General features: G+C 42.4%; 3 protein-coding genes across 7 annotated transcripts; 1 reads left to right on the top strand and 2 right to left on the bottom strand.

Annotated features, from left to right (window-relative positions):
* Nucleotides 1-1236: 1236 nt before the first annotated feature.
* Nucleotides 1237-7467, bottom strand: tspy (testis specific protein Y-linked). Its single transcript, XM_049753477.2, has 8 exons — nucleotides 6071-7467; nucleotides 5886-5963; nucleotides 5476-5587; nucleotides 4981-5135; nucleotides 4633-4709; nucleotides 4061-4284; nucleotides 3589-3633; nucleotides 1237-3500 (listed from the first exon to the last, which is right to left on the bottom strand). Exons 1-8 carry the CDS (start codon nucleotides 6998-7000, stop codon nucleotides 3463-3465), a joined length of 1659 nt encoding a protein of 552 aa, XP_049609434.1. The 5' UTR covers nucleotides 7001-7467; the 3' UTR covers nucleotides 1237-3462.
* An 854-nt stretch (nucleotides 7468-8321) lies between these two features.
* LOC125988364 (protein phosphatase 1 regulatory subunit 3A) lies at nucleotides 8322-10797 on the top strand. Of its 2 annotated transcripts, none has more exons than XM_049753478.2 (3): nucleotides 8322-9404; nucleotides 10388-10422; nucleotides 10505-10797. In XM_049753478.2, the coding sequence occupies exons 1-3, from the start codon at nucleotides 8551-8553 to the stop codon at nucleotides 10648-10650; spliced, it is 1035 nt and encodes a 344-aa protein (XP_049609435.1). In that variant the 5' UTR covers nucleotides 8322-8550; the 3' UTR covers nucleotides 10651-10797. The 2 variants fall into 2 exon arrangements, with proteins under 2 accessions (XP_049609435.1, XP_049609436.1); XM_049753479.2 differs by having other exon boundaries at nucleotides 8327-9404; nucleotides 10508-10797.
* Nucleotides 10798-11815: 1018 nt separating this feature from the next.
* zgc:56699 (uncharacterized protein LOC405758 homolog) lies at nucleotides 11816-14039 on the bottom strand. 4 transcript variants are annotated; one of them, XM_049753482.2, is made up of 7 exons: nucleotides 13828-14039; nucleotides 13482-13578; nucleotides 13305-13411; nucleotides 12955-13081; nucleotides 12821-12895; nucleotides 12107-12170; nucleotides 11816-12033 (listed from the first exon to the last, which is right to left on the bottom strand). In XM_049753482.2, exons 2-7 carry the CDS (start codon nucleotides 13561-13563, stop codon nucleotides 11973-11975), a joined length of 516 nt encoding a protein of 171 aa, XP_049609439.1. In that variant the 5' UTR covers nucleotides 13564-13578; nucleotides 13828-14039; the 3' UTR covers nucleotides 11816-11972. The 4 variants fall into 4 exon arrangements, with proteins under 4 accessions (XP_049609439.1, XP_049609437.2, XP_049609438.1 ...); XM_049753480.2 differs by having other exon boundaries at nucleotides 13482-13594; nucleotides 13880-14039; XM_049753481.2 differs by having other exon boundaries at nucleotides 13880-14037.
* Nucleotides 14040-14175: the final 136 nt, after the last annotated feature.

The following is a 14175-nucleotide window of genomic DNA, read 5'->3' as shown; positions in this document are numbered from 1 at the left end:
TATCCCAGGTGAGAAGTGCGTCACAAGTCAGACGATACGGAAAAGCAAAATAACTGAAAAGACTAATTCATCCAACACTGCTATAAACTGAAACTGACGTCAGAGCTTTGTCGGCTCGCATTGCGAGCTTCACAAGATCAACCTGTGAGAAAACAGGGGAGCTGTGATGTCGGCAATTCGAGCTCGAGGGGGGACAAGAGGATTTGTTTGCAGGAGTAGTTCTACTCAGGAATCCATTTAGGGAAAAGGTCAACTTTTTTTTTCCCCATCATAGTCTCAGCAAAGCCCAATTAACAGGTCAGAGCAAGAGTGTGCCTGCTATGGGTGCACCCACGAGTGATTGACAGTCCATCAGTTGCTTCTTCTGTCTCAGGTACTTTACTCAACACTGATGCACCAGGCTTCTAACAAAGAAATGGTGGGTCGCAAATGGCCCTCTGGCCGTACTTTGGACACCCCCGATTTAGGCTGTCATCGCTCCAAACAGAGCAAAAAGCACATCTGGACAAATTTTGTCCAAATTGATCTTGTGAAAGAACTAAGCCTGTTATTAATTTATAATCATGAAACGTGGTTGCTTTGTGGTGGAGAGTTGATCAAAGTGGAAGCAAAATACCTCATTCCACATGGGATCATTTCGCATAGCGTAATGCGTTTGCAACATTAGTATTAATAGTATGTGCCCATCGTAGGCCGCATACCCTGAGTGCTGCCGGGCCTCCAGCAGGACAGGTTTTTGCGAGTGGAATATTTATAGCTGTGCATTAAAAGTGGAATCAAGGGTTTAAGTGTACCATTGCAACACTGCTGCCGTTCCTTTGTCTGGGCCTGTCCAAAAATGCCTCGCTGGGAGCTATTTACAGTGGCAGCTCGAAAATGGGAGTGATATCACATGCACCGGCAGTGAAATCCATTAAAGTGTCACTCTGTTGCTCTTGTTTGATCTCTTTTCAAGAGTTGCAAGGGTGACTTAAATGTCAAAGTCAGGTAGGAAGTCATTTATTTCAAGTACTACAAAAAAATCACAACTGTATTATGGGTTACTAGATTATCATGAAGAATTTAAACCTGAAAGACTTTTATCAAAGTCAGACGTGCTATGGAACGCATTTATTCCAATAAATTCAACAGACAGGTGACCAACAATAGCATACTGCCATCTTGTGGCGACAAATAAAAAACGGTCAGGTGGCAAGTGCAAGTATATACAGATCAAGAACACAGCCAACTGCAAAGTGAAACAACTTCCTACTTTATTAGGTTAAACGGTGGACATCTCATCCCAAACGAAATGAAAAATAACCAAAGCAACAAAAGGATACAATGTTCTACAAAAGCACACAAGGTAAACCGCAAGGGGGGGGGTGTCAAAAATAGTGATGTGAAATTAACACAAACTGATGCAATGTTAGTGAATTCAAGATGCTCATGATTAAATGCCTATTGGCGAACTACTGCTGTCAGTGTTGCACAACAGTGCCGCCATTCTGAAGTGCCAGTTATTTATCATTATTTCAGTGGTGCCTTCAGATACAAGTGATCTAATTTGGGAGTCTTTCTCCTCTGCAAAGAACGACTAATATTACTGAGTGCTTTTTTTTTTATTTTAATGTAATAGTATTATACTGGCCTCGGTTGAAGAGTCATACACATAAGTAGCTGCAATGAATTAGGGGAGGCTAAAATAGTCCAATGGCTTTTCTATTCATTTCAAAGGGAAAATGAGCATTTCCAGTTGCACGCATGGTAACGGCATGAATTAAGCTCGTACCACAAGGCACCACCGGCATCGAGCAGAATCCTCATACCTCAAACCATCACTGTTCAGGAAACCTCCTGAAAATTCAAATTTGTTGAGCCATTAACATTGCATTGGCAAAAAGAGCAAAATCTATTGGTTTTGTAAATCATTTGTGAAAGTAACCCATGCACATGATGACATGATGAATAGATTTGCAAGAAAAAAAAAAAAAACTACATAAACGTGGGATTTTTCTAATGTCAAATATGTGCTTTAGCACAATTAAGGTCAAGAAACGCCATGCTCTGTTATTGTTCACTTGCCACACTGTGCTTCTTTTTCAGGTTTATATACAGTTGACAGTTCCTGACTGTAAAATTTTGGGCGCATTAACTTGGTCTGAGTCTTTTCAAATATACCAATTCACCATGAAATGACACAATCTTCTGGGTAATCTGAGTCTTTTAAAATATACTAATTCACCATGAAATCACACAATCTTCCGAGTAATCTCAAGCGTTCTCCAGCGGCCGGAGGTGGTCAAACACTCCCGTGGAATTTGACCAAGGCAGAGCCATTGCAAAAACAAGGTAAAAAAGGCTTGAATGATGATTTTGGCCACCTTCTCTACTGCCATCATGTGGTGTCAATCAAAAAAGAAAAACTTTACATGAGGCAAACCGCTGTTGGGGATGCCTGATGCCAGCTGTCATTTACATTTCAACAAGTTAATCAATTCAATAATAGATGCAGTGGAAATACAGATGATGATTGAGGGACTGGCTAATTAATTTAGGAGAGGGAAATAAAAGGAAAAAAAAAAACGCTGAGTCAGCGGTATCACTCAATTCCTGTCACCTGGAAGCATCTCGCCATTTTTTGTTTACATTGACAAACATTGAGAATTGTTCTATGGATAAGCATTTCAAATCAATAAAACAGTACAAGAGAAGAGATTTCAAATGCAGCACAACTTGGGTGACAAAGGGCTGCACAATGACAGGGGAAGAACATGAACAAAAATACATAATTGTGCCATCCAAATATCTGAATGCTGATGCTATCATCCTCATAAGTGAGCAGCAATTTCCAAAAATGTCAAATTCCACAAAAAAAAACCCCCAACCACGATATGTTAAAGCTGATGTCAATCTACTAAAGACAAAATTTCACATACACTGATCAAACTACACAACAACTGTGGCAGTATGTGCCATGTTTGCTGCATTGCCATGTCGAGGAGTAGTTGGGCTGGGGGTGGGGTCTTTAAGCTTACGAAAACAATATATGCATCTTTTGACTACAGAAGAGTAGACATTTTCGTCCTCACAGCCCCAAATTGAGTAATCGAGTGTGGGCCCATCCCTGAGAACACATTTTGGTTGAGATCTAAGCGCTCCTGAAATGTGGTCAATATAGTCAAATGCATCACAAGAGGAAGAACAGCCAAAGGTAAAACACTACTTCCCATGACTCGTCATTTGTTTGCTTTGCTAAAAGTCGGCAGCCGAAAATGTTTTCCAAAAGCAATCTTTTTGTACAGTGTACTTTTCTAGAAAATTATAAGTAACCTTCCCTTGGTTTTATTAAGTTAACCCTGATTTAAAAAGCATCTATAGATCATATTTTTGTACATTACAAAAATATGACATTTTGTGCATAACATAACTAACATCCAAAAGATGCTGGGGCATACCCGCTATCCTTCCTAACTTCCTTTTTCAGGCTGCCTCCTCCTCCTGCTCGCTGTCGTCTGAGCCTGCCACGTAAAAGACATAATGTCAGTGTTTTACTGCACTTTGCATATGAAAGCCTCAAATACTCAGACGACAGATCACCTGACTTACCGTCAATCACAATTTCTCCACTTTCGCCTTCTTCCTGGCTCTCATCTGAGAAGACAGTTCTTAGTGTCGATGATTAAATACAGAGAGCATTCATTCAAGGTTCCTACAGCTTAAGGTAAATTCGATTGAAGACTTTTTTTTAGATTAAATTTAACGTCCTGGTGTTCTCAGTGTCCCATGTTGTCCAACGTTGCTCGAGTCTATAAATGACATGCATCTACAACAATTTGACAAATAATCAATTATCAAATTAATTAATACCCATTTTTGGCATTTAACAACTCAAATCCTCTTATTTGATTGTTACAGTTAAAACATAAGATGATTTTTTTTATTTTGAAATATTATTTTTGAACCTCATCTATAAATGACCCAGCCCATCGGTCCAATGTAAAAAAAATCAAACGAGGCCCTTGAGCTTTTAAGTTTGCTGCTCTAGCGTGAGTACATCATAAATCAATAAGTAACCAACCTGCACTCAGCAGTCCTTCCTCCTCCTCCTCTTCCTCCTCTTCCTCCTCTCCTCCTCCTTCTTCTTCTTGTTCTTCTTCTCCTTCTTGTTTTTCCTCCTCCCCTTCCTCCCCAGCACTGCGGACAGGTTCCGCCTCAGCAGTTTCTTCGTCTGAGTCGGAGATTACCACACAGTCGTAGCCATTGTCATTGCCACTGCGATCTGCTGTGGTGCCGTCGCCATCACTAGAGGATGGACAAAGTGGTCAGGTTGATGCACCAGCCCCAAAAGAAAAAGACACACCAAAAAAAAAAAAAAAAAAACACTGAATGGCATAAGTAGATGAGCCAGGATTTCCAAACCATAAAGCGCGGCGTGTGCATATCCACAATACCGAGAATTCCAAACCAGGGTGCCTTGAAAGACTGGTTGGCCGTAGTTTCACTTATTTTATTTACTAAAATGAATATGTATGCTCTACTTATTGATCCACGACCACCCGAAGTATTGTGAACGCATACTATGTCCTTTAAAAAGACCCATACTCCAGTGTATTCAGGTCGTTTACAATAACCACTGTGAATGCAACCTACCTGCCATTCTCTCTGGGCTGCCAGAGTGGCGTGAGGTAGTACCTCAAAGGGTCCCTGTAAAGGTCGTCCTTCAGGATCTGGACAACAAACAGATCAGTGAAAAGGTTAAGACAAGGGAACCTCCTGAGTTAGATACAATTTCAATGCCATGTATCTTTCCACACTGATACCTCGATGAAATCTAAATAAGACAAAATTGAGATGAGATTATTGGAACAATGTTTGGGTATCTCCCTCTCTGATATCGTGCCAATCAATACTTTTAAAACTTAAAATACCGCCAGTGGTAGAGTTTGCACGCCCAACCTTACAAATGTTACGGGGTCGCTCGCCATCAGCTGTACGTACCTGCGCAACATCATCTTGCGCGGGGTTGCTGTGGTCATCAAACCAGCTGAAAAAGGTCTGGTAGACACCGTGTGACATCTTCCTGGGTTCGCTATGGGCTGTCAATTTGTGACCGTGATTCCACATGATGGTGTTGGACATGGACGTGGCAGTTGCTGCAAAGAGGACATTTTTTTGTTAGAGGACATAAAACTAACAACAATATCATCAAGGAGAAGGGACACAACCCTATATATATGTTATTTAAATAAACGTATTTCTCCATCTAATGATTGGATCAATGATTGGTTAGTGTTTTTTTTTTAATTAACTGATTGGGCCCAAAACTCATGATTGCGTTGTCATCGTCAAGCTTAATCAATACCTCTCTGACATTGTCACTGAACATCCTCCATTCTGTATTGCATCATGTTCCAGCATGCTGGCGTACTTAATTTTGTGGCTCCTTCATTATGTGCCCAGTCAAAGCAAAAACAGCCCTGTGTTTATTTGTACCTCCCAGTCCGATGTGCAGCTCCTTCATGATGATGGTGTTCTGGAAGTACGGGTTCCGTCTGAAGTGGAAGCGAATCTGGAAACCCACTTTGTGGTTCTTCAACGTGTCAATCTGATGGAGGTGACGTGTTTGAAAGTCGTTAGAACAGTACACCAGTTAGTCCCAACCACTTTGCCACTTGGGAAATGACCTAATTACACCTAAATAGGCTGAAAACTGCACTTTACTACATAATAAGAATTGAATGAAAATGTACTGTACGTCAATTAACAGTTAAAAACATGTCAACTGTCAAAAAAATTAAAATAAAATAAGTAAAACAGAATTTTGACTCTCTCAACAAATATCCTAGGCCCATTACAGCAAAATAAGGTTGTCATAGCGAAGCCGTCGCGAGTGGATCGCTTACTTCAAGATCAGTCATGTAGCTGAGAGCATCCTCATCTGTCTCGTCAATGTGAGACGAGAGGTGCGGGTGGTTCAGTAGCTGGCGCCTCAGAGTCAAGGTAAAGCATAAACATGTTTACTTGGATTAGGCATTCACTCAGAGTTGAGCATGCAAGGAGATGGGGAAGATCTCGAATAGAAGGATACAGCCGTCACCCAGAAGCCGGGGATAGTTTTTGTGATGGCGCGACGTTGATCGAGGTGAGGCTGGCGCATGCGGCCAATCTTCAGCTCCAGGCGCTGGTGGAACCAGGTGCTTTTCTTCTCGATAGCTTCCAGTTTCATCTGTACCTGCGCCAGGAGAGCCACTGACTGTCTCATCTTGGGAGCCATCTTAACAGACACAATGGCGCACTCACCATCCTCATTGTCCTCGTTCTCAGACGGGAAAGAGGAACTTGGTGCGGAAGAAGATCCAGACATGGATTCGTCACCTTCACCTGCGTTTGCGGTATCATCCGCATCTTCTTTGTCTGTGCTGCGCAGGCACGTGGAGCTGTCTGCAGCAGCTGCCCGTGTTTTAGAATGAGCTCTGAGGATCTGATGGTCCCCACGGTGATTGACTTTGCTCCCCTGCTTGGCGTGTTTGGCTCTTTTAGACGAGCACGGAGTCTCTCGGCTGTTTTCGCCGTCTCCACCTGTGAGGCTGGCGAGTGCTTCGGCAGCTGCTATGGCTGCCGGGTCAGAATCAGACTGGTCCATAAGATTGCAAGGATCGACTCCTGTGCATGCATCTGCATCGTTCTTCGCTTCAGCATATCTGTGCGCCTTGGATGACTGGGTTTCCTTGGATTGGTGTTCATCAGAATTAGAGTTGTTGACAGGTGCAGAATTGGGATTGTGTGCAGTTTGCGAAGTTTCTACTTCCTCTTCATGCTTAGAATGTCTCTCTTGCCCAGCGGCTTCGGTGCTTTCCCCGTTTTTGAATCTCTCCGAGGCATCCTGCACTTCATTACACGCGTCATCCGCTTTCGAGGACTTGTTGGGAACAGAGCCTCCCTCATCCCGGTCTGGTGACGGAAACCTTTTCCTCGATTCGGAGTTGGCGCTCTGCTTGCTATCCGTCAATTCACTCATGCTGGCGAGCTAGCCAAAAGAGCTACCAGGCTAGGTAGCCCGCGAACACAATGGCGAGAAATTTCAACGTACCCACTCACACTCGATTCAACACGCTGGATAAGCGTCGTTGGTAGCGCGATTGTATGAGACAACTCTTGACGGAATCCACATCCTTTATGACGACTGGGCAGGATGCAGCTTGGTCGTGGCCTCCAGGAAACGACAGGAAGTAGCCGTTAGATGCTAACGCTAGTTAGCGCGACGTTACCCATGTCGTGTATCCTCGCAGTCGGGGCGACTCATTTCCGCAAAAAGGCAAGTCGAGCAAGACAAAAGACGATCAAACGAACTGCATCGTGTCGCTATCCTATAGTTGCAACGTGAAAAGAGCGTCCTTTGTGTTAGTTTGTGTTAGCTAAATCCTTTATCTTACGATCCGCGTTATCCAAAGGAATAACAATGTTCCGATTGGCTGTAGAACGTCGCGGTTAAAGCTCTCGACCAATAGGATTCAACGGTGTGTTTACTGGGTAATAACTGCGACCAAGTTGTGTACGATGGACGCTTCATTAAGACCGAATACATTTTCAGCAGTTTTTTTTTTTTAAATATTCTTTTTATTTTTACTTTACAAAATTCAAAATACTGGTTTATGTATGTAATTGTATTTCAGAGCTGTCTGTCTTTGTTGGTGAGCGAATTTTTCACTTCGGTGTAAAATAAAGAATTATTATTTTTCTTTTTTTCCCCAAATATTTTATTATTTGAATTATCAATTAAGTTATAGTTCATGGACATGGTCCTCTAGTGCTGCTGTTCCTTTTTTTCTGCCTCGTAACACCTTAAAATTTTAAACAATTAGGATCTCAACTCTTATTTACTTTGCCTCTGTTTATTTAGGCTATTTGATCACTGTCAATTCACTGGCCTTGAAAATGAGTAACAAGCCTGTAATTTACAGGAAGGAAAAATCAAATGTTGTCAGAAACATAAATTACCAGGTAAAATACACATACATGAGAATTATACTCAAGTGCAATTGTGTCATCAATGTGTGATCAATATTGGTATCGGTACTAGTAGCAAATTTAAATGGCCCGCTTCCCATAGCTGTGCAGACAGGCTGCAGGAAAAAACGATCACGTAAAACATTAACACATTCTCATAAAACATTGCCGTTTTTAATTAGCTGTAATGGTATTTGGAATTGACTTTATTCCTCCTGGGAATGTAGGCCGTAATATCACATTTCCATTTGCCGGCGTCGAGCCAGCCCAAACCAAACGCTACTCTGCAAGGGGGCGGGGAGGGGGGGATCATACCAACTCGAAGACACATCGAGACACATGGAGATCCCGGTAGGTCAAGACTAAAATTAGACCTCGACAGCGGCCAAAGTGTGATGTTTTAGCAGGGGATACACGATCACAAGGCCTGGCAGAACAAGTTTCCCATGCGTGACATTTAACAGCGCACGTTAACCTAGGAGACGAGCTGTGCATAATGCACCGCCAGTGCTGTCGCTGCAAGTCGATTTACTCTTCTCGGGGGTCCGCATATGAGCAAAAATGTCTTTTTTAACCATACCAGGTCAAGAGAGTCTTTTCGTTCCCATCAAAACTGGCAGGTCACCTGACCAGGCAGAGGTACACTTGGCAGATGATGACGACGACGAAGACGACGATGAGGGAAGCGAGAACGTGCGCCTGATCCCAAGATGCTCCCCGGTGCCCAGGAGACGAGGCGCGTCCATCCACGACGAGACTGCCGAGTACATGCGCATCCAAGCATCGCTGTCCCCCGGAAAGCGAGTGTCGTTCGCAGACACGACAGGCGGAGACCTCGTGGACGTCCGCGAGTTCATCACCTTCGAGTCGGAGGACGAAGAGGACGCTGCAAAGTGGGATGAAGAGCGAGCGAAGTATCGCCCACCTGACCGAGAACCGGTGTTCCTTGTGCACCCGGACTTTGAGCCCCCCGATGAAGGCGCGTTGCTGGAGGCCGTGCGCGATCATAAAGTGTGCGTCGAACACGTCGGTCCCATAGAGGATGAGCCCCTCGCCTTTAGTGGCCTTGTGCGGGTGCTCAACGTGTCCTTCCACAAGGCAGTTTACATTAGGTCCACCATGGACAACTGGGTGACATACTTCGATCACCCCGCAGAGTATCTCCACGGATCCAATGAAGGGGAGACAGATACGTTCTCCTTCAAGCTGTCTTTTGCGCCCCCTTACGTCACCCACGGCTCTCGCATTGAGTTCGTTGTCCGCTATGAAACCACTGAGGGGGATCACTGGGACAATAACTCCCATATGAACTACACGGTGACTCTGCTTCTGTCCTATGAAGAAGAGAAATCACTGGAGAGTGACGGTGGACAGCAACAAGTGAAGGGGATCATAAAATCCCCCAAAGACTACAGGTAAGCCACGATGCAGACCCGAGAAACTACTTAAGCGTTCCGGTCTCACAGTTAATAAAGACAATTTAGAATTATTTTTTTTTTAATTAGGAAAATAGCGCTTTATAAAATTGTACTTTATCGAAACATGACATGATGAAAAATAATCTGAAGAAATAATCATGTTCGCCATTGTTATTTAATGCTTCAATTCAATAGTCTGTGCTGCTCCTATTGGTGTGTTTCTCAATTTTGAGTTCTTGTCTTACGTCCAACTCAGGGCAAAGGGTTCAACATAGCAAAGAAAAACAAGGCAGCTATGGCAGAAAAACAATCACACAGGCATTTGATGATAGGGATGTTTTTCATAAACAAAACTATAATTGAAAAGTATCAACCTTCTTCCCGCAAGCCACTAAATGTGTAACAACAGGGAACATCTAGTAGTTGACTGTTAATGTAAAATAAGCAGTCCTAGCATGTCAACTGTTGCTACCTAGAGACTGCTTTTACAATCGTAAGAACAGCAAGGCTTCAAGTCACAGGACGCCAGTCGACTCATAAAGGTTACGTAATGAGAGGAGAGTGCTCGACCTCACATCCTCCAGAGGGGACTGGCCATCATCGTGCGTGTGCTGACAAAGCCATCGACTACAAAATGTGCACAAACACATACATATCGATATACTGTATTTCAAAGTGGAGCGATTGTAATTAGTTGGATTCAATACCCTCACATCTTTTGATCCGAAGTATGAGTTTTTTTGAGTTATTAAAGTGGTCACAAAGGAAATTAAACTCCTATCTTAAAGCACTACCGGAGTACATAAATCCGGTTTCAGTTCTGCTGTACAGCTTTATAAAACTATACAATGGTCCTGGCCTGTTTTTATTTTACAAAAATCCTGAAAACATTCAATCTAATCAAGCCTTGTGTATCCTACTGAAAATTATAAAGCACTTTTTTGTTGATTGTTATTTACTCAATTCCTCTTTTCTTTCAGTACGTGCATGGATTTACACTCATCCAGCGATGAAGGTAAAAGTCTGACTGTCTTTGTTTAATAAGACTGATGGATCTGTGGGAAACCATGTTGCATTGTGTTTTTTTTTTTGTCAAGCAGGTGAAACAGAGACCTCAGGGTCAGCAAGTGGGAGTTGTGAAGGATGGTGTCCAGTCGTCATATTGCCGGAGAGTGACAAGGAGGAAAGCTCAATCTTGGAAGAACTGGAGAGCAAGCAGCAGATTCCGCAGTTAACACAATAAATCCTAAACTAGCAAAACTGCCATGCCTTCATTCGGGTCAAATAGTCCACCACAATCAGTGTTTGAATTCTGTTGAAATGATTTCAAATTTCATCTACGTGTCAAAAAAGGCATTCAAGTGTACAGTAAAAGCAGTTTGTGTTTTAATTAGCATCTGGCTCATTATTTTTGTGTACTCTTGAGGTACATTTTCTCATGAATTTTATCAAGTAATTTTGCACCCAATTTACATTACACTAATTCAAGACAAGCTTCTTATTTCTCAACAAACCCGTGCCTATGGGTGAACACAATTTATTCAGTTATGCATTAAGTATATGTGATTTGATTTCCCGTTGTGGCAAGCCGGAGACAACCATTGAATCGTCGACAAGGAACAAAAGGTCGCCCTCTTGTGGTCATTAGTTGAGCTCCGCATTAATACAGATGCATAACTGATAATCATGTATATCACCAGGAGATTATAATCCCATACAAACACTGAGTAAATGCATTAAACAAATTAATGACTGGATGTGCCAGAAGTTTCTCCAATTAAACAAAGATAAAACTGAAGTGATTGTTTTTGGAACCAAAGAGGAACGATTAAAAGTCAGGGCTCAGCTTCAATCAGTGATGTTAAGTCTTAGAAAGCTCTGAATGGTGTAAGTATATTTCTTACTTGCTGATCCCTTATGAACCTCTCAGATCGTCTGGCACGGGTCTGCTCTCTGTTCCCAGAGTTAGAACTAAGCAGGGAGAAGGAGCGTTGAGCTTCGAGTATGATCCAAATATCTGGAACAAACTCCCAGAGACATGCAGGTCTGCTGCAAGCCTCAATGTTTTTAAGTCAGAGCTGAAGACTTTTCTGTTTGCTGCTTCCTATTGCTGATTTTATTTTACACTGCACTGTAACTCTGTTCCTGTTTTGATTTTTACTGCTTTGAGTTTTAATCAATTGTCTTTAATGCTTTTAACTGTGCCCTGATGGGTTTGATGTTTTCTTTTTATTTGATGCCTATATTGTTTTGTTTGAAGCACTTTGAACTACCTTGTTGTTGAAATGTGCTATACAAATAAACTTGCCTTGCCTTACAGTATTTCTTGGTTTTGGCCCTCCTGTTAAGGCAGCAATTAGCATCTGTACATAAACATCTCATGTAGTCATTGAGCATTGAGCAACAAATGCCATGCAAGATATTTATTTTGTGGAAAACGAACTTGGAAAAAAAAAAGGCACAGCACTTATGCATGAGAACAAAAAACCAAAACTTTAAAAGCAAACACTTCAAGGTGAAAAGTCCACCAACTGGTCTCAGCAGAAACCGATAAAACATTTCAAACTACCACGGAAGGGAATTGGGTCCACGGAACTGGGCTCCAATAGCATTGAAGGCTTGGGATCTGTTGGAGAGAGACAAATGACTGACAAATAGAAAGCACGATTTTCCCATAACCAGTCATGCAAATGACTTACTCCTTGAGGGCACTGGCCACTGGAGTCACACCCCAAACAAATGGAATGGGTGTTTCATCCACCTCTGCATAACAAACAGGATAAAGTGAAAGTCTGAGTTGAGTAGCAGAGCATATGCAGAAAAGCAAAGACGGGCATTTATCCTTGTTGTAAAAACCAGTTACATGGAAAAATAATTGTACTAAGTTCATTTTGTTTTTCCTTATTTAATCACTTCACAGGTTTCTTTTATATCAAACAAATGGTTTTAGGTTATTCACCTGACATGTTTCGGCGGTTTCATCCGCACTGAAGAAAATAAACATCAGCGTTGGATCAGGGAGGCTATCGAGATCCGCAAGCGGGGCCCGAGAACCATCAACAGGGATGAGGGAGCCTATATGCTCTCTCAAACCTGGAACAGCATTCTGGAGAGGTGAATGGACAGCGGAGGGCGTGGCTCACCTGTCAAATCTGACAGGTGAGCCGCGCCTTCGTCGATCAGCTGATAAAGACGCGTCACCATCACATCTGTGACACTCTGATGAAGGCGGAAGAAACCGCCGAAACATGTCAGGTGAATAACCTAAAACCATTTGTTTGATATAAAAGAAATCATGGAAAAATAATTCCAAGTCTGGTCACTCTTACCTCGAGGCACCACTCGGAGCTCTCTGTATACCAGTCACAGTACAACTAGTTTACAAAGGTTATTGGAACTGGTTTCAATCTCACCCGCTTCCCAGTCTTCAGTCGTAGCAGTGGTGAACTGGGACCTGATGGGAACCTTCAATTTCTCTTCAGATCCAGCTACAAGCAGAAAGGACATCACTCAAGCCACAGATCAAAAGACACACTTGTCATCTTACCATCCTTTACACCCACTGAAACCCTGTTGGGACAGGTTTCAGTGTGGCTGGCCAGTTCATCTCTCGGGACCAGGTGGCAGGCGTTGAAGGGGCAGGTTTTAAGCGTCTTGGCCAGTTGCGGATGGTTCTGCATCAGTAAAAGATGACTTGTACTTATCGATGCATTCAGGTTGATGGGGTAAAATATTCTAGTTTGTTGAAACTGGATTTACAAAGCTCCTTTCAATTGTAAAGTTATTTTCTTAGGCTCACCACAGATCGAGTGACGCGGCCAACTTTTCAGATTGTTGATTTATCGATGAAAATTAGTTGAGCTTCGGTATTAAAAATAAAAATTAAGCAACACTCACCTTTTTGCATTTCAAAAGGTGATAGGAGAGCCGACAAGCTCGGATCTGGTGACTTTTATCAAATGGGCACTGGCAAAGTTTATCAGGATTAATGTCGCTTTTCTCATCTTTAAAACAAGACAACAAATGACAACAAATAGTCACCGTTCGCTGTGAATGGTGAGTTGTGTTATTTACCATTGTCTATGTCCAAAGTTTTGATTGCAGAGCGGGCAAGCAGAGATGAGTTGATGCTGCTCCCAAACTTGATGGTTGTCATTTTTTTCCAGATGGCCTTGGAATTGTAAAACCTCGTGTATGTCAAGTATTTGAACAACCGAGGTAGTACAACAAAATCGTTACTAATGAAATCAACTACTTCAAATAAAGTGTTAAATGCATCTTACTACTTTTAAGATCATCATTTACTTTATTTCGTTATTCACGCAATTAAGAGCAAAGTTTCACCAGTTTACGACGACTGCGGCACACGACGGAGCTACTTTTCCGAAGCTAACCATTTTAAACTCCTGAAGTCGCTTACAATTTGGCTGAAGACGGGCAAATGTGGCCGGAGGACAAAGTTGAGGCCTTACCCAACGAACGTCCTTCGTTTATCGTTGAAAAGGTTATTTGAACAAAAGCAGCGTGGTCTATTAGGGCTTGTCACAATTACCCCAAAGTTACTATTTTTAGAACAGCGAAAAAGGTGAGACGGAGGCATCTGCTGAATATTTACGAGCAAACGTGACGTCATTTGAGATCAACCCCTGAGTCCTGTCTGTTTCTCACTCATTATAATTTTTCAAACAATTCAGTGAAATTAAATATGTTCCCAGTGTACTGTTATTGCATTGTATATAGGATCTTATGGACTCAATTATTTTCAGGT

Source organism: Syngnathus scovelli, chromosome 2, assembly GCF_024217435.2.
Source record: "Syngnathus scovelli strain Florida chromosome 2, RoL_Ssco_1.2, whole genome shotgun sequence".
Classification (NCBI taxonomy): Eukaryota; Metazoa; Chordata; class Actinopteri; order Syngnathiformes; family Syngnathidae; genus Syngnathus; species Syngnathus scovelli.
The sequence above is the reverse complement of the archived record's forward strand: the minus strand, read 5'-3'. Positions and strand labels throughout refer to the sequence as shown.

What these genes read in the sequence shown, in the direction of transcription:
- zgc:56699 (XM_049753480.2), bottom strand. Translation starts at nt 14,007, where the DNA reads ATGCCTCCGTCTCACCTTTTTCGCTGTTCTAAAAATAGTAACTTTGGG. An exon ending in TTCAGTGGGTGTAAAGGATG is followed by an intron (nt 12,896 to 12,954) that starts GTAAGATGACAA and finishes TTCTGCTTGTAG; the next exon opens with CTGGATCTGAAGAGAAATTG. An exon ending in GACTGAAGACTGGGAAGCGG is followed by an intron (nt 12,171 to 12,820) that starts GTGAGATTGAAA and finishes TTTGTTATGCAG; the next exon opens with AGGTGGATGAAACACCCATT.
- LOC125988364 (XM_049753478.2), top strand. Translation starts at nt 8,551, where the DNA reads ATGTCTTTTTTAACCATACCAGGTCAAGAGAGTCTTTTCGTTCCCATC. An exon ending in AAATCCCCCAAAGACTACAG is followed by an intron (nt 9,405 to 10,387) that starts GTAAGCCACGAT and finishes CTTTTCTTTCAG; the next exon opens with TACGTGCATGGATTTACACT. An exon ending in ACACTCATCCAGCGATGAAG is followed by an intron (nt 10,423 to 10,504) that starts GTAAAAGTCTGA and finishes TTTTTTGTCAAG; the next exon opens with CAGGTGAAACAGAGACCTCA.
- tspy (XM_049753477.2), bottom strand. Translation starts at nt 7,000, where the DNA reads ATGAGTGAATTGACGGATAGCAAGCAGAGCGCCAACTCCGAATCGAGG. An exon ending in CCGGCTTCTGGGTGACGGCT is followed by an intron (nt 5,964 to 6,070) that starts GTATCCTTCTAT and finishes CTGAGGCGCCAG; the next exon opens with CTACTGAACCACCCGCACCT. An exon ending in GCTACATGACTGATCTTGAA is followed by an intron (nt 5,588 to 5,885) that starts GTAAGCGATCCA and finishes CACCTCCATCAG; the next exon opens with ATTGACACGTTGAAGAACCA.